Source organism: Ranitomeya imitator, chromosome 5, assembly GCF_032444005.1.
Source record: "Ranitomeya imitator isolate aRanImi1 chromosome 5, aRanImi1.pri, whole genome shotgun sequence".
Taxonomy (NCBI): Eukaryota; Metazoa; Chordata; class Amphibia; order Anura; family Dendrobatidae; genus Ranitomeya; species Ranitomeya imitator.
In genome coordinates this window covers 228,843,159-228,868,645 of record NC_091286.1, presented here as the reverse complement: position 1 = coordinate 228,868,645, position 25,487 = coordinate 228,843,159, and the positions used below count along the sequence as shown (strand labels likewise).

The following is a 25,487-nucleotide window of genomic DNA, read 5'->3' as shown; positions in this document are numbered from 1 at the left end:
ACAAGTGTTTCAGCCTGAGAAAATGTCATTCAGGTTACCTTGGGATAGACGGCTGGGGGGCAAGTACAGTACCCTGCTTCTGATTGGATTCTTCCACTTCTGGTCTGAGTTCATCTTCAGATTTTAACCGTCTACGGACAGGTTTAGGAGGTGGTGCAAGAGGTGTGCTGCTGACTTTTCCCTAATAAATTTGAAAGGGAGAAAAAAAAAATAGAAGACCTATTATCTAAATAAACGCACTGCAGACATGTATACAGTAGGATGGAAGGGTTTCAAAGTTCCCACCACAAATGGGAAAGCAAGAGGCCAAAGTGGAATGGTCTGTTCCTGGTTTACATCTATGGATGACTGAGGGAAAAGCACTCCCAGCTATTTTACACATGTGTTGTAGTAGAAGTGTATTAGAATTCGTACCAATCGTGGTCTTTCCAGAATGGCTCTAGTCCTTTCCTGAACTCCAACGACCACGGAGTATTTACTGGGTGGGGCAGTGCGGCTTACCAACTGTAAAGCCGGGCCTAAACCCCAGCGCAGGTGGGACAGGGTGATTTCATGCCACGTAGTCCACGTAGATCACTGGAGATTGCCATGTTACTATGTAAGGATTTTAACACTTGCACTACGTACATATTTCGAAAACATTAGGATGAACAAATGCTGGGAGAGTATCTCACCACAATGCGGTGAGCAGTGACTGTTGCTGCGCTGGCATACCTGTATGGGGGCGTATAACAGACGACGATCACATCACAATGCTCGGACAGGCCGGCAGCTCTCCTGACCAGAGGGTCACAGCATGTATTTCTATGCAGCCGTCACGCTCGAGTCAGTAGAGTAGCCGACCAGTCCACGCACAGGGATGCGATCCTCATCGGTGTTAGAAGTCTGCCGGACTGAGCCCCAAGACCAAGCTGGCGGCTCCCAGGAGTAATAGTCAATTTTTTCACATGTAAGTAGACAACAGACTAAATGTACAATGTTCAGATCATCAGTGGCTAAAGTCCTTCTCTATAGTACCGACAATCTCTAAGTGTGTAAACCATATGGAAAATGCCAAGAAAATATACAGATGCAACCTCACCTGAGACGGACTAAATAAAATATACCAAGATCTATTTCCACTATGAAACATATGGTGGGATTGCGGGGTGATCTCTTCATTATGAAAAGCAACCAGCGAGGTTTTATCCAGAATTTGTAATTCTAAAATGTCTAACGGCTGAACAAGCGCAACTAACGCTAAATGTAGATGCTTTCTATGTGGCCACGAGTATGAAGATAGCCTATTGGAAATAACCAGAGCCTGCGACACTTGCTGAAATCATTACCAATCAGTGACCACTGCATACCTGAACGATCTATTGCCCTTAGCCTAATATAGTCACAAGCTTTTTATTAATTGGAATGTATGGACTGGACTCATCCTATAATATCAAAGCACTGACATCCATTTCTTGTATTTATTGGATTCTAAATGTACAGAACTTCCTGTGCACCAATGATTGTTCCATAACTTTGCTGTGAGGTTTTATTTGGCGTTCCGTTGTTTTACACATAAACCTATGAACCACTGTGGAAGCACATACAGATACTTACTGAATTTGCAGGGACGACAGCAACAACTGCTTTCTCTTCAACGCGTCCATTTAACTTGGCACTGCGGACCCCATCAGCTGATGGCTTCTCAGCCTATTGAGGTAATAAGGAGACCGCTTTAAAGGATACAATAACCCAATCAAGCATTTTATTTATATACATATATTAATAAAAAAGTGTACAGAGATGGTTGACAGATTTGCATGACATTGAGGAACAACATGTAATGCCATATATATCAAGAATGCAGCTATGAATATAACACAAGGTTAATTAAGATCATCATATTAGTCATGTATGAAATCTAGCAGCAGAATAAAATGTCTCTGGTATAAAGTGTAAAATGGTTCTCTAGAGCTGTGAAATCCTGTGTGAAACCTTGTTCATTTCCTGAATTCTGAGTTCTTCACACCTGTACAACTTCTGGTTTCTCAGGATCCTCCGCTTGCTCTTCTGTCACACATGATGTAAATACTTCAAACTGACTGAAGTCCGCAAAATTTGGCTGCTCTGGAATTTGCTGGGGAGATGTACTTGAATGAGATAAAAGACCTTCAGCATCCACTGAGCGGTGCACATGTGAGCCAGAGGTCTGGAAGGAATATGAACAAGGACATGATGAAGCAAAGCTTTGTATTCAATGCACTAGTAAAAACCCAGCAGCCTGTGTTGTGCTTTTGTCCAGTCGTTACACCGATGCCTCCACCTTGTGCCCGTCATTGCACTGGTTACCCATCTGTGGCAGAGTGCAATATAAACGTCTCTCTCACCCACAAAGCTATCCACAGTTCCTCACCACAATGCATCTCCTACCTCATCTCCGTCTAGCACCCTACCTGTGCTCTCTGTTCTGCAACTGATCCAAGACTAACACCCTCCATAATCCGAACCTCTCACTTCCATCTCCAAGAGTCCCAGTTTTCTGGAACTACCCCATACGATTTAAAACCAAATAATAACTGCTCTCTGTTACTGCTAAACTAAATTTTACTCTGAATCTGGTCCCTGCTATTCTTTGTCTCCACATCCTCCATGCACACAATAGCACTTGGTAATTGTAATTTGACACATACTGGCTGAAGACCGGATCATGCAGCTTTATTTGAAAACCCCTATTTATTATAATAAGCAGGATCCTCACTCCTTGTGTAACTGTTGAACAGTGCTACTTGGTACTATCTTAATTTTATGTATATGTCCTCTCTTAAAAAGGGACTGTCAGCACAGAATGACTTTTCAAACCCAGCACAGGCGCTCTGTTCATCATGCCGTGGCCAAACACTTAAATGCAGCATCTCACCTGCTTATTCTCTCTCTATCTCCACACTTCCCTCTGATTGGCAGCACTGGCTTTAGAGAGTCAGAGTGGGGCAGAGATACCAAGCAGGTTGGAAGGTGCAGTAAATGTTTGGCTACGCCAAGCGAGCACGGAGCACCTGAACTTTGAACAGTCATTCTGTGCTGACAGAGGCCCTTTAATTGTACAGTGCTACTGAATTACTACTGTCCTTAAACCCAACAAGATGTAATTTGCGCACCGTATAACTATGGTAGGCACAGAATGCTTTACAATAGCTCCCTTCACTTTGTACAGTTCAGGAGATTTTAGTGGAGTATACATCACCAAATATTTCCAATATACACAAGGAGAGGATTATGTCGATAAACAATCATGAGGAAAACCAAGTACACCCTCTTAATTCTATAATTTTACATTTCTGGGTATAAAAAAAGATCTGATCATTTTGGGATTTCAATGAATAAAATGAAGACGTGTGGTCTGTGCCACGTTTGAGGAAAACCAAACTCTGTTTGTCAGAACAAACATCTATCAACTGACAAGCATGGTGGCGGAAGGGTGATCATTTGGGCTGGTGTTGCAGCCATGGGGATACATGCACCTATGAACCAAGCGGGCGCTCATTGCTAAAGAGGTGTCAAACATGTGGACGCTACATGTGGTTTATGCTAAATAACCAAGACACTACTGTATCCGATACACAAGTAGTGTCCAAAACCATCAGCATATATGGCAGAAACTTGGCATGCCAAACGGTAATAAGGTGGATGCTCGAATATGTTAATAAGCTATCCACAAATGTACAGAAAACCATTTTGGTCTCAGACCTTCATCAGTGTACGAATTGCTAGTGAATACACAGAAAGGACAATGCAGGAAAAGTACCGTGAACACAGCGTCCATCGTTGGCTACAGGCAAGCTTACCAGTGGCGGACGCCGGTTTCACCATGCTTTTCCTGCATGCTCTGCGGACACCACTGAATCATAGGCCAGACAATATCCAAAGTGACTCCATCTACCTCATTATAGGGAACTAGCCATTTACAGTGTCTTCAATAAAATGGCGTCTGAGATCACGTTATGCTCACTTGTTGACTCCAACACCATTTTATTGAAGAATTCTATTACGGTAACATAACAGTGCGCAAGTTCCAGCCATTGTCTTTTTCCCTATGGCTATCATGTGCACACTGCTATGTTCATGTAGTAGAATTCTTCAATAAAATGGTACAGAAGTCAGTACATGCGCATACCGTGCTATCTGGCGCCATTTTATTTAAGGCACTGTTTGCAAATTTGCATGTACAGAGTCTTCAATAAAATGGCGCAGAGATCGCAGTATGCGTATGTTCACTCTACCGCCATTTTATTAAAGTAATGAACTATGTCACCATAGCAGTGTGCATGCGCAGGCAGTGCACCCAGCTATGTTGACATTGTAGTAGAATTCTTCAATGAAATGTTGCCGCAGTCAACGAGTGCGCATCCAGTGATGTCTAGCACCACTTTGTTGAAGACAGTCTGAATTTGCATACACGGTGTCTTCAATAAAATGGCGCCGTGGTGTGGTATGCGCACACGCCGACTCGGCCGCCACACTGAGCAGGCCATCCAGGCATCGGACAGAAGGCTGTATTCACCATTCTAGACAAAATGTTCCATCGGGGGTTCTGTCTGAATCACATATTTCAGAGATTACACGGAAACTCTGGTGTGAGCACTGGGTAAATCTGAGCCAAGCCTTACTGCAATCCTTAGGAGGCAGAGTTAACCAAATCAACAGCAGGTGAAGAATTTGTTCTATTTTTTTTTTTTTTTTACGCAGTTTCTCGTGCAGTATAAGTGATTAGACGACTTTATTTTTCAGGTTGGTGCGATTGCAGATTTATATAGTTTTTTTTTTTTTTACACTTTTTTTTGCAAAAACACGATTTTCATTGCCATATTTCAAGAGCTAGAATTTTTCTATATTTTTGCTGAGAGTCATATGCGAGTTTGTTTTTTGTGGGACAAGTTGATGTTTTTATTGCTACCATTTTTGGGCGCATGAATTTTTTGATCACTGATACAGAATGAACAAAAACAAGCAATTCAGGAATTGTTCATTTTTTTATGCCGTTCACCATGTCCTAAAATTGATAAGGCAGCTTTATTCTTCGGGTCAGTCCAATTACAGCGATACCCCATATATATCATTTTTTTAGTTTTTGCTGCTTTACATAAAAACTTTTATAGAAAAAAAATTGTTTTTACATAGCCATTTCTGAGAACTATAGCTTTTTCATTCCTCCGCTGATTGAGCTGTGTGGCAGCTTGTTCTTTGCAGGACAAGATGTCGTTTTCACCGATACCATTTTTATTTCCATTCGAGTTTTGATAGTGTTTTATTCCACTTTTTGTTTGGCAATATGATGAAAAACCACAGGTTTTTGCCAGGTTTTTTTTTTTTTTTTTTTAACGGTGTTCACTGAAGGGGTCAACTAGTGTGACAGATTTATAGATCAGGTTGTTCTGGATACAGCTACACCAAATGTGTATTTATTATACATAAATATAGTTATTTATTGATATATTTTTTTTGTCTTCGTATAGGACTTCAACTTTTATTTCAACTTTTATTTCTCTTATCACTGGTATCATGCATTGCAATACAGATGTACTGTAACGCGTGAGACCTGGCAGCTTTACACTGGCAAATCGCCTGTTAGACCCAGCCAGAAGCAGGGTCTAACAGGTCACCGTAGCTGACACACCCAGAGTTCGTCATGTGACCTCAGGCTGCCATGACAATTCTCAGCTCCTCTGTAATCACCTCACGGTGGTGCAGGAGGGGTGAGAGGCTCCCACTTACATCATCTAGAAGATAAGACGGTTAACATCACCGGGACCCAAGCCAATCCGGTCCCTATGATGTAGTCTGTCTGAATTAGCGTTCTGGAGATCCACAGCTTTGCAAGATCACGGATTGTAGAGAGACACATTGGTGCTGCACAAAGCCCATTTATTTATGGTTGGCGGCTGTGAAGGGGTATTAATACAGGTTTTTAAGACAAAGCCAAGAGGAGACCTTTCAGTCTCAAATTTCCTTCATTGAGTCTCCACTACTAGATTTAGCATAAAAAAACAGTACAAATAACCGATCAGCATCCAGCAATTTTATTGAATATACTAAGGCTATGTGCACAGAGAGGTTTATTTTTATTTTTTGAAGGAGTTTTTGTCCAAATTTTCCTTTAAAATCTTCAAACTCTGAAAAAACTTGGGAGTTTTCACTCAGTTTCTGCTCCAACTCAACAACAACAAAAAAAAAAACATCCAGACAGAACAGTTTTGCTACATCAGCGGTCAGATTTGTAGAAGGCATCCTCTACAAACAACTGATGGGCTGAGTATTTACCCATTACAATTTCTAACCTGCCCTTATTCTTTTGACTTGATTTATTAACCCCTTCATGACCTTTGGATTTTTTGTTTTTCCGTGTTCGTTTTTCACTCCCCTCCTTCCCAGAGCCATAACTTTTTTATTTTTCCGTCAATTTGGCCATGTGAGGGCTTATTTTTTGCGGGATGAGTTGTACTTTTGAACGACACCATTGGTTTTAGCATGTCATGTACTAGAAAACGGGAAAAAAATTCCAAGTGCGGTGAAATTGCAAAAAAAGTGCAATCCCACACTTGTTTTTTGTTTGGCTTTTTTGCTAGGTTCACTAAATGCTAAAACTGACCTGACATTATGATTCTCCAGGTCACTACGAGTTCATAGACACCTAACATGACTAGGTTATATTTTACCTAAGTGGTGAAAAAAAATTCTAAACTTTGCTAAAAAAAAAAACAAAAAAAAAAAAACAATTGCGCCATTTTCCGATACTTGTAGCGTCTCCATTTTTCATGATCTGGGGTCGGTTGAGGGATTATTTTTTGCGTGCCAAGATGATGTTTTTAATGATAGCATTTTGGTGCAGATACGTTCTTTTGATCGCCCGTTATTGCATTTTAATGCAATGTCACGGCGACCAAAAAAACGTAATTCTGGCGTTTTGCATTTTTTTTCTCGCTACGCCATTTAGTGATCAGGTTAATGCTTTTTTTTAATTGATAGATCGGGCGATTCTGAGAGCGGCGATACCAAATATGTGTAGATTTGATTTTTTTTTTAAATTCATTTATTTTGATTGGGGCGAAAGGGGGGTGATTTAAACTTTTATATTTTTTTTTATTTTTTTCACATTTTTTTTAACTTTTTTTTTTTTTTACTTTTGCCATGCTTTAATAGCCTCCATGGGAGGCTAGAAGCAGGCACAACCCGATCGCCTCTGCTACATAGCAGCGATCTGCTGATCGCTGCTATGTAGCTGAAAATCAGGTGTGCTGTGAGCGCTGACCACAAGGTGGCGCTCACAGCTGCCGGGGATCAGTAACCATAGAGGTCTCAAGGACCTCTATGGTTACTATTCTGAAGCATCGCCGACCTCCGATCATGTGATGGGGGTCGGCGATGCGATCATTTCCGGCCACCCGGCCGGAAGTGGTAGTTAAATGCAGCTGTCTGCGTTTGACAGCGGCATTTAACTAGTTAATAGGTGCGGGCAGATCGCGATTCTGCCCGTGCCTATTACGGGCACATGTCAGCTGTTAAAAACAGCTGACATGTCCCGGCTTTGATGCGGGCTCACCGCCGGAGCCCTGCATCAAAGCAGGGGATCTGACCTCGGACGTACTATCCCGTCCGATGTCAGAAAGGGGTTAAAAAGGATCAGGAGTTCTCTCTCCCTGTATAATTATTGGATGACTGTCGTAATACTTGATGTATATGGTCATATTGACCTGCTCTATAATTATCTGACCTAAATAAAGATTTTTTCCAATATCTGAGTGATCACAGTAATTATAGGGAATAATAGGGAGGTGTATTTATCCTACCCGATGGTCAGAACCACAAGATGGTTTCTAACCAACAACACAGTAAGAGCAGGCTAATAAGAGTGCAGGACGAATACTACAAACATGCTGGGCTATGGTCAGTCAAATTCTAGCAGTGTGTCTAGAGAACCTGAAGACCCTACAACAGCCTATACTGTCACATACCTGAGTAGGCAAAGGCCGGGGAGGAACGGCAGGTGGATGTGGTACTGCGGCAGGCTGGGGCTGTCCTGTGATAAGAGAGAAGACAATAAGACCACCTACATGACCTCACAGGCTTACCGTGTGGCATAGCACTGACACGTGACCAGTTACAGAGCAGTGTCCATCTCTTCCCATGGCCACATTTACCGTGTTACAGTACATGGATATGACCACAGAGAACACCACTTCATAGATCTGTAGTACTACAAGGCTATGTTCAGACATTGCATTTTTGATGCATTTTCTCCCGCATGCAATACCTGCTCTCTTGGCACTAAAGATGCAACGTTAAAAAAAAAAAACAGGTTTTGTTGAGTGTTTGAGGCAGTTTTTCCCTGCGGTTTTGTCAGGGTACATTTGTCTCTTGTGCATGATCATAAAGTTTAGTGCATAGAAAAAAATTCCCCACCCCTGCTGTAATAGACATGGTGTAGACACTTAACCATACATCTATTATCTCCCTATTGTACCCTGATGGTGACACCTCCATTTTTTTTTATACCAACAGGGAAGTTTTATTTAGTAGGAAATGCGTTTCCCATTTCTACTGTCCAAACCTTTGGTGCATCTTATAGTAAGGCATGCGATAAAGTCTGACATTATATGTATGTACACAATAAGACCACGTCCATGACCCCACATGCTTACAGCGTGGCACTTGGCAGGACACACACATACAATGGGTCTGCAATTAAATTAAGGAGACCTCCTCATGGGATAAGTTGTCCACGGAGACTGCTCTCAATGCTGCAGCACTTCTCCATAACAGTGTGCAGGCAAAGAAATGGGAGAGTGGTGGCAACGTCTCTTACCACATAAGAATATCATGGAGGAAACCGCTCATCCTTGTGACCTGCATTACTGTGGTGCTGTGACATAAAGGGAATCTGTCAGTAGGATCAATCCTTCTACAACATGTACCGTATATAGTCATAGAACGCTGAATAAAATGATACCTTGATGTCTGTAATCCAATGTTTTATTCCATAGAAATCCAGGTTTCTCATATGTAAATGAGCTGTTCAGTGCTATGGGACGGACACTGATCTGCATGAGAATCTGCCTCCAGAGAATATTTTACGTAAAGCTGGGGAGTTACCAGTGTGAGACATGTAATGGCTGCCCTCTCGTGATCTCACTGCAGAGCTGTGTGTGATTATAACTGACACATCTGCAGGTTCCTCTGAGCTTCCATCTCACAGGCAGACAGGGTTGTAATATTGTTGCAATACAGCAGAGATGGGAGAGCTGCAGCAAATGTGTTTGTAAGAAGACAAAGTTCAGTTTTCCTATTCTGTGTTACTTACATGTCTCACACTAGTAACTGCCCCTTCATATAAAATAAGCTCTGGAGGCAGATTCTCATGCAGGTCAGTGTCCAGCCCACCGTCCTGAACAGCTCATTTACATATTAAGAAAAACGTGGATATCTCTGGAATAAGACATCAGATCACAGATCTCAAGGCATCACTTTATTCAGCTTCCTATGACCTGCGTGCCCATATAGACGGCTTAGAAGAGTTGATCCTACTGACTAATTCCCTTTAAGGAAAATGAAAAAAAAATAAAATAAAGCTAAAAAATTGGGACTCAATTTAGTTCAGTGAAGATTTTTTCTTTTTAATGTTCCCTTTAAGAGATACCAAATGTGTCCGTGTGTAAATAGTTTATATATAGCTACCAATAAATGAAGCACAAAGCTCTGCAATTGTGCCTACTCTAGTCTTGCCATCCTGCATTTCCTGGAATATAACCAAATCCATCTCCTTAGGGAGTGAGTGTAATAGTTAAGACACATTTATTGGCATTTTCCAGGACATTTTCACAATGCTAAAGTGATCGTAAGATCGCCAACACTACTTTATCAAGAATTCCCTGAGGAGAAGAATGAAAGGTCTCTAAGTTATAAGGATCCCAGCAGTTCTGTTTTAGTTCTCATCCACTGTTATTCTTCCCAAAGGAAAAAATTTTTACTATAAAACTTTCTACATCCAGTTAACTTACAGAAGTCCTCACCTGTTGTAACTGCAAATGTTCTGTTCATATCCAAGGATGAGGAGCGAGAATGGGACGCGTGCGGTCTTGGTGGAGGAGGTGGTGGTGCTGTGCTGTCTGGAGAAGTGCCAGAATGGGACCTACAATAAAAACAATGACACTTCAAACAAAAAAAAAAACACTTAAGAGTTAAAACAATCAGTCACAGTAGCTCACCATTAAAGTCACCGCTTCAATTTGTCCATTTCTTGCTTCTATTTGTGTGCATTCAAAAGAAATGCTGCTCACTGTCCTAATGAGCCAATGCTGGACAGATGCAGGGCACAGAGCGGGCGGTGGGCTGCTGGATCTGCACACTGCCACCTACTCTGCATCATTCAAGGCATCTAGTTAAACTACTAAGTAGGTGGAACAGATTTTACAGAGCCAAGTTGTCATAGAAACAAGTGTCTTTTAGGGCGTTGGTTAAATATCACATAGGACACAGGTAGAGAAATTATTTCAACATCTGACTGTTAGGCAACTCCTGTTTACCGGCTAAGAACATTGTGGCTTTTTTGTGTTATTTTTTTTTATGTGTGTTTTATCAATATACTCCCAACATGAAACCAAGGTAGTTGTTAGATTGAAGTCCAAAGAAAAACCTGATCAACAGGTTCAAGCTAAGAACCCCGTCGTGACGGTAGAGTGTGGGCTAGGGGAATACAGGAGATATGGTGGGGTTAGTGGGTTCTCCACTAGAAATAGAAAACCATTAAAGAGCCCATATAGGGCACGGCTAGAGGATTTCTATCATGCTAAGCTCAGTGTGAGGCATCTCAGATACAAATAACACACATATGCTATATATAGTATATGTGTGTTTACTATGAGACTGGCTGATTATAACCCTACTAGATGGAGGCCTGATGCTATCGCATTGGGAGGGCGGTAAGGTCACGATGGGGGCAGGCTTTGCAGCGTTGATCGCATCGGGAGGGCGGTAATGTCATGATGGGGGCAGGCTTTGCAGTGTTGAGAATCTCTCCCCCCCATGTGCTCACCCACATATCCACTCTCTCTTTCCCCATGTACTGACTTCTCCCGTCTGTGCTCTGTTCTTTGACCTTTCTACCCCATGTGCTATCCCCCTTGTCTGCTGTCTCTCGCCTGTAGACACGTCGCACATCTGCCGCCAGGATCAGCCGAATGATTCACTGCACCTGCGGTGTGTGTGTGTGTGTGTGTGTGTGTGTGTATGTATATGTATGTATATGTGTGTGTGCTTCCATCACTTGGGTGCCCCAATATGGTGGTCGGTAAACTTCCGCCTCTTGGAATTCTGAGATCCGGACACATCTGGACAGAACAGGATGTGAAGACATTACAAGATAAGTATATGTTAAGATAAAAGCATCCTTGTCCTTACGGATGGCGGAACGAAAAAAAGATGTTCCGAACTACGCAATACTTTGAAGAAAGAGAGCCGGTCATCTCCTGGCCCTGGTGGAGATAGTGCTTATATAATTGCCTTAAGGAGAGCAGATGGGCAGGAGGATAGAGATACTGTGGGCATACTGGAGGTGATGGAGGGCTTTTATATTAATCTATATAGATCACAGGCACAGCCGACAGATACAGAGATTAATGATTTTTTGGTCAGAGCTGAGCTTCCCAGATTGCCTGCAGAGAATCAGCAATTATTGGATAGACCGTTTAGCTTGAAGGAGCTGGAGGTAGCGCTGGCCTCTATGGCTAATGAAAAGGCTCCAGGGGGGGATGGTTTGCCCTGTGAAGTATACAAAAAAATATGGGAAATGTTTGCTACCTGCTTTGCTGGAAGTATATAAGGCAGGGTTGGAAAGAGGTGAACTCCCACAGTCCATGCGGGAGGCAATTATTGTTGTGCTCCCTAAGAAAGGCAAGGACCCTACTGAGCCGGCCTCGTATTGCCCAATCTCACAGCTAACGACGGATGCAAAACTTCTGGCTAAAATGATGGCTAACCGCCTTAATAAAGTTAGAACATCTATAGTGCATGGGGATCAGGTGGGCTTTATACCGAACAAATCCACAGCAACGAATTTGAGGAGACTTTTTATTAACATGCAAGTGAAGGCAGATAGCCTAGGGCATAGAGCGATCTTGTCGTTGGATGCGGCCAAGGCATTCGATAGCGTAGAGTGGAAATAATAGGGCCAAGGTAGGTGTTAATGGGCGAATGTCTGAGGGGTTTTCCTTGTTTAGAGGCACACGACAGGGATGCCCTTTATTGTTTGCTATACCAATAGAGCTACTGGCGGCAGTGATTAGAAGGGATCAAAATATTGCAGGATTTAAAGATGGGATACATGAGGAAAAAGTGGCACTCTATGCTGACAACATGTTGCTATTTTTGGGAGATGCGGAGAACTCCCTGGGGACGGTGATGAAGGTTCTAGACGAATATGCCGGTATATCTGGGATCTGCATTAACTGGGATAAGTCCGTTTTGTTACCGCTGGATGGTGGGACACTTGTTGTAGCCAACTCCGGTTCAGGTGGTTACAGAATTCACTTACCTGGGCATCAGGGTGTCAAATAATATTGAAGATTATGAAAGACTTAATTTGAACACGCTGCTAGGTAAATTTAAACAGAAGATTATGGCATGGAGGAAATGACATTTAACAATGACCGGGCGTGCTAACTTAATAAAGATGATACTTATGCCTCAGCTTTTGTATGTGCTACACAATGCACCGGTTTGGCTGCCTCAAAATAGATTTGATAAAATTAGCGCCATTTTCCGTGATTTGATATGGAAAGGAGGTTGAGCACGTATTAAGCTAGAACTGTTGCAATGTCCAAAAGATGATGGAGGTTTGGCGGTTCCCAACTCATGGCTGTATTACATTGGGTCCCAGTGCCAGCATTTGGTGGGATGGGGGGGATCACGATCTTATAAGCTCAGTGGGGAAGGTTATTTCTCATGTGGTGGGGAGGGGTCCACTGTTGGCTGCTCTGGAGGCGGGTAAATTTCATCTGAATCGTAAAAGGTTTCCAACTTTGGCTTAAAGGTACCGTCACACTAGACGATATCGCTAGCGATCCGTGACGTTGCAGCGTCCTCGCTAGCGATATCGTCCAGTGTGACAGGCAGCAGCGATCAGGCCCCTGCTGTGCTGTCGCTGGTCGGGGAAGAAAGTCCAGAACTTTATTTGGTCGCTGGACTCCCTGCAGACATCGCTGAATCGGCGTGTGTGACACCGATCCAGCGATGTCTTCACTGGTAACCAGGGTAAACATCAGGTAACTAAGCGCAGGGCCGCGCTTAGTAACCCGATGTTTACCCTGGTTGCCATCCTAAAAGTAAAAAAAAAACCAAACACTACATACTTACCCAACGCTGTCTGTCCTCCAGCACTGTGCTCTGCACTCCTCCTGCACTGGCTGTGAGCGTCGGTCAGCCGGAAAGCAGAGCGGTGACGTCACCGCTCTGCTTTCCGGCCGCTGTGCTCACAGTCAGTGCAGGAGGAGTGCAGAGCACAGCGCTGGAGGACAGACGGCTGTAGGTAAGTATGTAGTGTTTGTTTTTTTTTACTTTTAGGATGGTAACCAGGGTAAACATCGGGTTACTAAGCGCGGCCCTGCACTTAGTAACCCGATGTTTACTCTGGTTACCGGCATCTTTGGTCGCTGGAGAGCGGTCTGTGTGACAGCTCTCCAGCGACCAAACAGCGACGCTGCAGCGATCCGGATCGTTGTCGGTATCGCTGCAGCGTCGCTAAGTGTGACGGTACCTTTACTTGAAAAACTGTGGAAAAAATAAAGCTATGGAGGGGTATAGGGGAATACACGAGATACACAGACATTTGGTATGAACTGCTAAGTCTATGGAATTTTGGACACTGGAGAAGAATAGGTATATGGTATGTGTCGCAGCTGCTAGATGGTGAGACATTTAAAACATTTTAAACACTCAGGAAAGAGCTACCTTTGGAGCATACTATGTTTTACCAGTATCTACAGTTGCGACACGCATTCTCTAGACAGTGGAGAAGGTCACTGATAGTGATACAGAGTGACAGTATGTTGAATATACTTGGTCCACAGAGGGGTACTAGGGGTATTATATTTCTAATTTACAGGGGACTGCTGGATACATTTTTGGATAGACACCCATTGATGGCTAGAGCTAAATGGACAAGGGATTTGGGAGACATATCAGATGATCTGTGGGAGTCGATTTTACAATATGTCCCTAGAATATCTATAAGTGAATCTGGGAGGGTGTCGAAGTTATTCGCTATACATAGGGTATACAGGACACCTGTGTGGATAAAAAAAGCTGGACTAAGGGCGGACTCTGGATGCCCGAGATGTACAATGGATGAAGCTGATATTCTTCATATGCTATGGTCTTGTCCAAGACAACAGGCATTTTGGATTGTGGTTCTAAATTTAGTGGAAAGAGTGACGGAAGCAACTATTACTCGAGATCCATTGACGTGTATTTTAGGACATGTAGAGGAGGTGGCGTCGGATGAATGGGGTTGGCTAGCAATAGCCAGACTGCTTTATGTTGCAAGGAAAACTATCACATTGCACTGGTTAGATGAAAATCCTCCTACTAGGAAGGAATTTGTAAATAGAGTCAATTTTGTAATCCTTATGGAGCGAAGAGTATACATGAAAAGAGGCAAGATGAACCACTACGGGAATATCTGGGGGGCTGGTTAGACTTTCCCAGAACGGTTTCCGCAGAACTAGATAAAAATAGGATATTCGGGTAATAAAATAAGTACAACATTGTAATACATGGATAAGGATTGTAGAAGCGTGACGGGGAGTAGGGGGAGGTTTTGTTGTTATGGGAGGGGGGAGGGATGTGTTTGGTGTATTTACATTTATTAAAGGGAACCTGTCACCCCGTTTTTTGAGATTGAGCTATAAATACTGTTAAATAGGGCATGCGCTGTGTGTTCCTATAGTGTATGTAGTGTACCCTGATTCCCCACCTATGCTGAGATATAACTTACCAAAGTCGCCGTTTTCGCCTGTCAATCAGGCTGGTCAGGTCGGGAGGGCGTGGTGACATCGCTGGTTCTTCCTCAGTTTTACGTTGGTGGCGTAGTGGCGAACAAGCAGCGCGCGATCTGCGCTGTAATCCCTTGCATCGGTGGGGGCGGCCATCTTCCTGGGGCCGCGCGTGCGCAGATCGAGTGCTCTGCTGCACGGGGCTTCAGGAAAATGGCCGCGGGATGCCGCGCGTGCGCATTAGAGATCGCGGCGGCCATTTTCCCAAAGCCGAGTTTGCAAGGGATTACAGCGCAGATCGCGCGCTGCTTGTTCACCACTACGCCACCAACGTAAAGCTGAGGAAGAACCAGCGATGTCACCACGCCCTCCCGACCTGACCAGCCTGATTGACAGGCGAAAACGGCGACTTTGGTAAGTTATATCTCAGCATAGGTGGGGAATCGGGGTACACTACATACACTATAGGAACACACAGCGCAGGCCCTATTTAACAGTATTTATAGCTCAATCTCAAAAAACGGGGTGACAGGTTCCCTTTAAAAAATAGGGAAAGTATTATCATTTGTACTCTAATGTATGCTTATGTATGTAATGTTATCCTGTTTTTTTCAATAAAAAGTATTTGATTTATAAAAAAAAAAAAAAAAAGATTAACCCCTTTACCCCCAAGGGTGGTTTGCACGTTAATGACCGGGCCAATTTTTACAATTCTGACAAGTGTCCCTTTATGAGATTATAACTCTGGAACGCTTCAACGGATCCCAGTGAATCTGACATTATTTTCTCGTGACATATTGTACTTCATGATAGTGGTAAAAAATCTTTGATAGTACCTGCGTTTATTTGTGAAAAAAACTGAAATTTGGCGAAAATTATGAAAATTTCGCAATTTTCCAACTTTGAATTTTTATGCAATTAAATCACAGAGATATATCACACAAAATACTTAATAAAATAACATTTCCCACATGTCTACTTTACATCAGCACAATTTTGGAACCCAAATTTTTTTTTGTTAGGGAGTTATAAGGGTTAAAAGTTGACCAGCAATTTCTCATTTTTACAACACCATTTTTTTTTTTTAGGGACCACATCTCATTTGGAGTCATTTTGAGGGGTCGGGTCTATATGATAGAAAATATCCAACTGTGACACCATTCTAAAAACTGAACCCCTCAAGGTGCTCAAAATCATATTCAAGAAGTTTATTAACCCTTCTGGTGCTTCACAGGAATTTTTGGAATGTTTAAATAAAAATGAACATTTAACTTTTTTTCACAAAAAATTTACTTCAGCTCCAATTTGTTTTATTTTATTAAGGGTAAGAGAAGAAATTGGACCCCAAAAGTTGTTGTACAATTTGTCCTGAGTACGCCGATACCCCATATGTGGGCGTAAACCACTGTTTGGGCGCATGGGAGAGATCCGGAAGGGAAGGAGCGCCGTTTGACCTTTCAATGCAAAATTGACAGGAATTGAGATGGAACGCCATGTTGCGTTTGGAGAGCCCCTGATGTGCCTAAACATTGAAACCCCCCACAAGTGACACCATTTTGGAAAGTAGACCTCCTAAGTAACTTATCTAGAGGTGTGGTGAGCACTTTGACCCACCAAGTGCTTCACAGAAGTTTATAATGCAGAACCGTAAAAATAAAACAAATTTTTCCCCACAATTAATTTTTAGCCCCCAGTTTTGTATTTTCCTGAGGGTAACAGGAGAAATTGGACCCCAAAATTTGTTGTCCAATTTGTCCTGAGTGCGCTGATACCCCTTATGTGGGGGGAACCACTGTTTGGGTGCATGGGAGGGCTCGGAAGGGTAGGAGCTCCATTTGGAATGCAGACTTAGATGGAATAGTCTGCAGGCGTCACATTGCGTTTGCAGAGCCCCTAAAGTACCTAAACAGTAGAAACCCCCCACAAGTGACCCCATATTGGAAACTAGACCCCCCCAGGGAACTTATCTAGATGTGTTGTGAGAACTTTGAACCCCCAAGTGTTTCACTACAGTTTATAACGCAGAGTCGTAAAAATAAAAAAATCTTTTTTTTTCCCCACAAAAATTATTTTTTAGCCCCCAGTTTTGTATTTTCCTAAGGGTAACAGGAGAAACTGGACCACAAAAGTTGTTGTCCTATTTGTCCTGAGTACCCTGATACCCCATATGTTGGGGTAAACCCCTGTTTGGGCACACGGGAGAGCTCGGAAGGGAAGAAGCACTGTTTTACTTTTTCAACGCAGAATTGGCCCCTGATGTGCCTAAACAGTGGAAACCCCCCAATTATAACTGAAACCCTAATCCAAACACACCCCTAACCCTAATCCCAACCCTATTCCCAAGTGTAAATGTAATCTAAACCCTAACTGTAACTTCAGCCCTAATCCTAACCTTAACTTTAGCCTCAACCCAAACTGTAGCCCCAACCCTAATCCTAATGGGAAAATGGAAATAAATACATTTTTTAAATTTTTCCCCAACTAAGGGGGTGATGAAGGTGGGTTTGATTTAATTTTATAGCGGGTTTTTTAGCGGATTTTTATGATTGGCAGCCGTCACACACTGAAAGACGCTTTTTATTGCAAAAAATATTTTTTGCGTTACCACATTTTGAGAGCTATAATTTTTCCATATTTTGGTCCACAGAGTCTTGTGAGGTCTTGTTTTTTTGCGGGACGAGTTGACGTTTTTATTGGTAACATTTTCGGGCACGTGACATTTTTTGATCGCTTTTTATTCCGATTTTTGTGAGGCAGAATGACCAAAAACCAGCTATTCATGAATTTCTTTTGGGGGGAGGCGTTTATACCGTTCCGCGTTTGGTAAAATTGATAAAGCAGTTTTATTCTTCGGGTCAGTACAATTACAGCGACACCTCATTTATATCATTTTTTATGCTTTGGCGCTTTTATACGATAAAAGCTATTTTATAGAAAAAATAATTATTTTTGTATCTCTTTATTCTCAGGACTATAACTTTTTAATTTGTTTGCTGATGATGCTGTATGGCGGCTCGTTTTTTGCGGGACAAGATGACGTTTTCAGCGGTATCATGGTTATTTATATCTGTCTTTCTGATCGCGTGTTATTCCACTTTTTGTTCGGCGGTATAATAATAAAGCATTGTTTTTTGCCTCTTTTTTTGTTACGGTGTTTACTGAAGGGGTTAACTAGTGGGCCAGTTTTATAGGTGGGTTCGTTATGGACGCGGCGATACTAAATATGTATACTTTTATTGTTTTTTTTATTTAGATAAGGAAATGTATTTATGGGAATAATATATATATATATTTTTTTTCATTATTTAGGAATATATATATATATATATATATATATATATATATATATATATATATATATATATATATATATATATTTTTTTTTTTAACACATTTGGAAAAAAATTTTTTTAACTTTTTTACTTTGTCCCAGGGGGAGAACATCACAGATCGGTGATCTGACAGTTTTACACAGCACTCTGTCAGATCACCGATCTGTCTGAGAGCACTGCAAGCTTCACAGTGCCTGCTCTGAGCAGGACCCGGATGCCGCGGCCATCTTGGATCCGGGCCTGGAGCAGGGAGGGAGGTAGGGAGACCCTCGCAGCAACGCGATCACATTGCGTTGCTGCGGGGGGCTCAGGGAAGCCCGCAGGGAGCCCCCTCCCTGCCCGATGCTTCCCTGTATCGCCGGCACATCGCGATCATGTTTGATCGTGGTGTGCCGGGAGCGGTCCGTGACCGCTCCTGGCACATAGTGCCGGATGTCAGCTGCTGACACCCGGCCGCGATCGGCCGCGCTCCCCCCGTGAGTGCGGCCGATCGCGTATGACGTACTATCCCGTCGGTGGTCATAGGGGTCTACCCCACCTCGACGGGATAGTACGTCTAATGTCAGAAAGGGGTTAAAGCATCCCAGCTTGTTTTTTTCCATTCGTACTTAAAAGGGAATGTTTTTACTACAAAATCTGAGAACAGTATAATGGTAGGGGCAGAGGTGCGAACTTCAGCTTTCATTTAATGCATCCCTTGTCTAATATTCTGCACTACTTCTGTACTGCAGGGTATTAGACTTGTCAGTTTTATACTGAAAGGATGCCCAACAGGCCACAGTACCTGGTAGACCTGGAGGCGCTTTAGGTGCCATGACAACCAGCGGCTCCCTGTGATTGAGTTGCAGGGATGCCAATGGGTTGAGACACAAACATCTAAAGGAGATGTAATATATGTATCTATATATCTTTAAGCAGTTCGGTTTAACAGATAGCCGAGCTCCTGCTGTAAAACAGAATATAAATATACACACACACGATTCTGTTACAGTAGGTGCTCAAATATTGGTTAAGTCGAACTCCTGTGGCTTGGGCACAGTTTGTGTACCCACATGATCACCAAGATGCACTGGTACTTCAATGTTTGGCAAACTACCTGCAAGATAAGACATACTAGTAAGTCCAATAATGGGAAGGGATTATAATAGCCAAATCAATTGTCAGGAGAGTAAAACTATTCTCTGTCTGTAATACGAATTAACATGTATGAATCTTAAGATGAAGAAAACAAGATCAGCTTTCAAGCAGACTCAAGTGTTCGGCTGTGTGCCCATGTTGCATAAAACGCATAAAAATGCTTAAAAAAACGCATTCCCATGCAATCCTATTGGATTCCGCAGTGGCTGTGCCTATGCTGCGGCTATTCACGCTGCGGAATTGCATAGCGATAAAATCCACAGCATGTTCATTATTTCTGCGGAATCGCGGCGATTCCACCGCCATAGGATTGCATTGAAACGCTCACTTTACACATGGTGGGCATAGCCAAATGCGTAAAGTGGGCGCTTCATATGCAGATGGTACTCAGGGTCTGGAGGAGAGGAGACTCTCCTCCAGGCCCTGGGTACCATATTCCTGTAAAAAAAAAAATTAAAATAAAAAATAGGGATATACTTACCATTTGATGGCCCCCGAAGTCCTCCCGCCTCTCAGCGGTGCAGGCGGCGGCTTCCGTTCCCAGGGATGCATTGCACGAAGGACCTGGGATGACGTCGGTCACGTGACGTCACAAAGGTCCTTCATGCAAAGTATCCCTGGGAACGGAACGTACTGGGAGCCACGCTGAGGAGATCGGGGCCGTCGGAAGGGGAGAATAACCATATTTTTATTTTTTTAAACATTCTATCTTTTACTATTGATGCTGCAGAGGCAGCAGCAATAGTAAAAAGTTGGTAACACTTGTCAAGTGTCACCAACCTGTCAATCACTTTTCCAAGCGATGCTTCAAATCGCTTGGAAAAGCGCAAGCATTCTGCAAGCTAAAAACGCTTGTGTTTTGCGGGAAAACGCATGAGAATTCCACATGCGGTTTACCCACGACAGGGAGTTGCGGAAATGTGGCGGACATTTCCGTAGCATTTCTGCAACGTGGGCACATGGCCTTAAAATTCAAAAATCCAAAAGAAATAACAGATTACACAGAAAAAGGAGTACAAATATAGAAGAAAAAGAACTAGTACTCACCGCTGCCTTGTAGCCACACTTCCAATCTCTTCAGGATCAGAGTTATAACTGTCCGAACTGCTATAACCATCTGCTGCAAAATCATAACAAAGAGTACTTCTATTACTTCACACCATGAAAATGCAGTCCAACGTGCAGGCACAATGTTACAGAGCAGGGGGAGCGGAGTAGACTAATATATAGTCAGGTCCAGAAATATTGGACAGTGACCGAAACTTTGTGATTCGGGCTCTGCATGCCACTATTTAACCCCTTCACAATCTTGCGATTTTCCGCTTTTCCACATATTTATTTTTTGCTCCCCTTCTTCAGAGAGCCATGGCTTTTTATTTTTTCATCAATATGGCCACGTGAGGAATTGTTTTTAGCAGGACGAGTTGTACTATTGAACGAAACCATTGATTGTACCATATAGCATACTGGAAAACAGGAAAAAAAAGCCAAGTGCGGTGAAATTGCAAAAAAAAAAGTGAAAATTCCATAATAGTTTTTTTTTTTTAAATTTACCATGTTCAACATATGGTAAAACTGATTCCCCAGGTCAGTACGAGTACAGAAATAAGAAAAGCCTATACATGTTTGGTATTTAAGTGGTGAAAAACATGGAAATTTGTAAGAAAACTTTTTGCTTATGTCGTTATTTTCAGAGACCCGTAACATCTCCGTTTTACGGGATCGGAGTCTTGGTCATGCCATTTACATTACAATGTTGTGGCAGGCAAAAAACAGGATTTTTGGTTGCTTACCGTAAAATCTGTTTCTTGAAGCCTCCATTGGGGGACACAGGAACCATGGGTGTATGCTGCTGCCACTAGGAGGCTGACACTATGCAAATAAAAAAGTTAGCTCCTCCTCTGCAGTGTACACCCCACCGACTGGCATTAAACTCTTCAGTTAGTGAGAAAGCAGTAGGAGAAAGAACAAGGTTGAAAAACCATAACCACAAACTTGAGAACTGTAAACGTGAGAACAGTCAGAGAACATATAACAAAAACATTGGGAGGGAGCTGTGTCCCCCAATGGAGGCTTTAAGAAACAGATTTTACGGTAAGCAACCAAAAATCCTGTTTTCTTTATCGCCTCTCATTGGGGGACACAGGAACCATGGGATGTCCCAAAGCAGTCCCAAGGGCGGGAAAAACAGACTTCCATCAGGTCAGAGGACTCACCACTGCCGCCTGCAGGATCCTTCTGCCTAGGCTGGCGTCCGCCGATGCGTAGGTATGGACCTTGTAAAATTTGGCGAACGTGTGGATGGAAGACCAAGTTGTCGCTTTGCAAAGCTGTAGGGCGGAAGCCCTGTGGTGCACCGCCCAGGAGGCGCCGACTGCCCGGGTAGAGTGAGCCTTAATCCCAGGAGGGGGCACTCTGTTCTTGACCCGGTAAGCCTCCAAAATTGCCATTCTGATCCAGCGAGCAATAGTCGCTTTAGAAGCCGGCTGGCCTCTGCGCGTGCCATCAGGAATGACGAAAAAAGAATCCGTCTTCCGGAAAGTGGACGTTCTGTCCAGATAGATCCTCACAGCCCTGACAAGGTCCAGCTTGTTCAACGATCGCTCCAGAGGATGAGTCGGAGCTGGACAAAAGGAAGGTAGAACGATGTCCTCGTTGAGGTGGAAGGTGGAAACCACCTTAGGAAGAAAAGAAGGTGGGGGCCAGAAGACCACCTTGTCCTGGTGAATGACCAAAAACGGAGGACGGCAAGACAGGGCGGCCAGCTCGGAAACGCGGCGAATGGACGTGATGGCCACAAGAAAGGCCACCTTCCATGATAAAACTGATAGAGGAATCTCCCCAAGAGGTTCAAAGGGAGAAACCTTCAGAACGTCCAGTACCAGGTTTAGGTCCCATGCCTCCACAGGGGCCCTGTACGGCGGGACGGCGTGGGCTACCCCCTGAAAGAAGGTCTTAACCTGTGGCCGAGAGGCCAAGGTCTTCTGAAAGAGGATGGAAAGCGCAGAGACCTGACCCTTCAGGGAACTAAGAGCCAGGCCCGAATCCAGTCCTGCCTGAAGGAAGGCCAAAAGAGAAGGCCGGGAAAAAACCATAGGCGGAACGCGGTTGGACTCGCACCAACGGAAGTAGGCCTTCCAGGTGCGGTAGTAGATCCTGGAAGACGAAGGCTTCCGAGCCTGAATCATGGTGTGAATCACCCGGTCCGAAAGGCCGGACGCCCTTAGAACCGCGGTCTCAACAGCCACGCCGTTAAACTGAGCGACCGAGAATTCGGGTGGCAGATCGGACCCTGGGACAGCAGATCGGGCCTGTCTGGAAGGCGCCAGGGAGCGTCCGCGAGAAGGTTGACGAGCTCCGCGAACCAAGCTCTCCTGGGCCAATCCGGGGCGATTAGGATGACCGGCACCCCTTCCGCTTTGATCTTCTTCAACAGTTTGGGAAGTAATGGAAGGGGTGGGAACAGGTAGGGCAGCTCGAACTGTGACCAAGGAATGGCCAGAGCATCGACGCCCACTGCGAGAGGATCGCGGGACCTGGAGACGAACTGCGGAACCTTCCTGTTGACTCGAGACGCCGTGAGATCCACATCCGGAGTTCCCCATCGAAGACAAATCTGATGGAATACCTCCGGATGCAGGGACCATTCCCCTGCCGCGAGGCCCTCGCGGCTGAGGAAGTCAGCGGCCAAGTTTTCCACGCCGGGGATATGCACCGCGGATATCACCGGAACCGTTGCCTCTGCCCAAAGGAGGATCTTGGATACCTCGGCAAGGGCCAAGGAGCTCCGAGTCCCCCCTGATGGTTGACATATGCCACAGCCGTGGCGTTGTCCGTCTGGATCCGGACTGGAAGGCCCCTGAGGATCCTTTCCCAGTGGCGGAGGGACAGAAAGATGGCCCGAATTTCGAGGACGTTGATTGGCAGAGATGACTCCTGCGGCGACTAACGGCCCTGAACCGTCAGGTGGCGAAAAACCGCACCCCAGCCGATCAGGCTGGCGTAAGTTGTCACCACCTGCCAGTGAACCGGAAGGAAGGACCTGCCCTGGGAGATGAGAGGTGACGTCAGCCACCAGTTGAGAGACCGCCTGATCCAGGGAGAAGACCGACCTGTCCCACTGAGACAGAATGGCTTGCTGAAGGGGTCGCGAATGGAATTGGGCGAAGGGAATCGCTTCCAATGTAGCTACCATCCTCCCCAGAACCTTCATGGCCGAACGGAGGGAGGGAGGTCGAGGACCCTGGAGCAAGCGTATGTCCCGACAAAGAGTGGATCTCTTGTCTTTGGGAAGGAAGACTCTGCTCTGACGAGTGTCGAAAAGCATGCCCAGAAAGATGATGCGCTGAGAAGGAATAAGGCAGGACTTCTTCCGGTTTACCAGCCACCCGAAACGGGCTAAGGTGTCGAGAACAATGGACAGGCTTTCGTGGGCCTGAGCAAAGGACGGAGCCTTGATGAGGATGTCGTCGAGATATGGAAATAGGACCAAGCCTCTGACTCTCAAGATGGCCATCAGCGCCGCCATGATCTTCGTGAACACTCTTGGCGCGGTTGCGAGACCGAACGGCAGGGCGACGAATTGAAAATGATCTCGTTGCACTGCGAAGCGCAGGAAACGGTGATGTCCGGGAAATATCGGGACATGGAGGTAGGCGTCCTGGATATCTATTGAGCATAGAAACTCCTGAGCCTCCATGGAAGCAATTACTGAACGAAGGGATTCCATCCTGAAGTGTCTCAGGCGAACTCTCCTGTTCAGCAATTTGAGGTCCAGAATGGGGCGAACGAAACTGTCGTCTAGGAGGAGGGCGACGAGGCTTAGCCTGGGGGAGAATAGAACTTGTACCCCCGGTGGCGTCCTTAATTATTTGGTCCAGCTGGGAACCAAAGAGACGAGAGCCCTGGAAGGGCAGACTAGTGAGGGACTTTTTGGAGGACAAGTCCGCCTGCCAGGCCTTGAGCCAAACGGTCCGGCGGATGGCAATGGCATTGCTGGAAGCTTGAGCCGCACAAGACGCGACATCCAGGGAGGCAGAAACCAGGTATTCACCAGCGTGGGAAATCTGGTTGGCAAGTTCCGCTAATTGCGCGGGAGGCGCCCCGTCCAGGATACCTCGCCGAAGATCCTTGGCCCATTTTGAAATGGATTTTGAAGCCCAAGTGGACGCAAAAGCTGGACATAGAGCCGCTGAAGCCGCTTCAAAAGCAGATTTCGCGAAGGATTCTATAACTATCGTTAGAATCCTTCAGAGATGCTCCGCCGGACAGAGGAAGCACCGTGTTGGTGGACAGCCTGGACACAGGTGGATCCACCGAGGGAGAGACCGTCCAATTGGCGGTAAGTTCTGGAGAAAAAGGATATAGCACACCCAGGCGTTTTCCCCTCTGAAAACGCCTAGTGGGGTTCTCTCTCTCTCTGGACAAGATTTCCTCGAATTCAGGATGAGGAGCGAAAAATTTAGAAGGTGGTTTGGCCCGTCTAAACGAAACCGCCTGATCTGCGGGTTCCGTAGAGGGATCCTTGATGCCACAGGTTTGGTTTATTGCCCCAATGAGGTTCTGTACTGTCTCACTCATGGTGGCGATTTGGTTAGGATCCAGCTCCGAAATATCCTCCGAAGGCGCATCAGATAATGCCTCGCCTGACTCAGGGGAGGAGGATCGGTGGGACACCAACCGCGGGGGAGGGCCAAGCGGCGAGATGGAGCGCGAAGAGGACTCAGACCGACGTTCCTGTCTGGACCTTTTGTGGCTTATCAAGGAGGGCTTGGGCGGCGGTTCCTGCGACCCGCTGGCCACTGCAGGGGTCTGCAGGGGTAACCGATCCAGCGCGGACACTAGGGTTTGAGATACCCGTGTTAAATCGGCCACCGATTGTGAAAGAGGCGGCCCAGCCTGGGATGGGGGGGATCACTCTCGGGCGGAACAGCCGGGGGATCCTGGGCGGTGGGAACAATCGGGTTGCTGCAGGACTGACACAGCGGGGAGGACTGACCTG

General features: G+C 44.8%; 1 protein-coding gene across 4 annotated transcripts in view; it reads right to left on the bottom strand.

Moving 5' to 3' along the window:
• The window catches only part of REPS1 (RALBP1 associated Eps domain containing 1), a 134,816-nt gene that overhangs the window by 15,243 nt on the left and 94,086 nt on the right, over positions 1-25,487 (bottom strand). For all 4 annotated transcript variants that reach the window (XM_069725937.1, XM_069725939.1, XM_069725938.1 and 1 more), the window contains 6 exons: positions 20,534-20,606; positions 10,041-10,159; positions 7,986-8,050; positions 2,009-2,188; positions 1,597-1,689; positions 39-181 (listed from right to left, as the gene is read on the bottom strand). In XM_069725937.1, the coding sequence (XP_069582038.1) occupies positions 39-181; positions 1,597-1,689; positions 2,009-2,188; positions 7,986-8,050; positions 10,041-10,159; positions 20,534-20,606 (673 nt within the window). The remainder of the gene's footprint in view (positions 1-38; positions 182-1,596; positions 1,690-2,008; positions 2,189-7,985; positions 8,051-10,040; positions 10,160-20,533; positions 20,607-25,487) is intronic.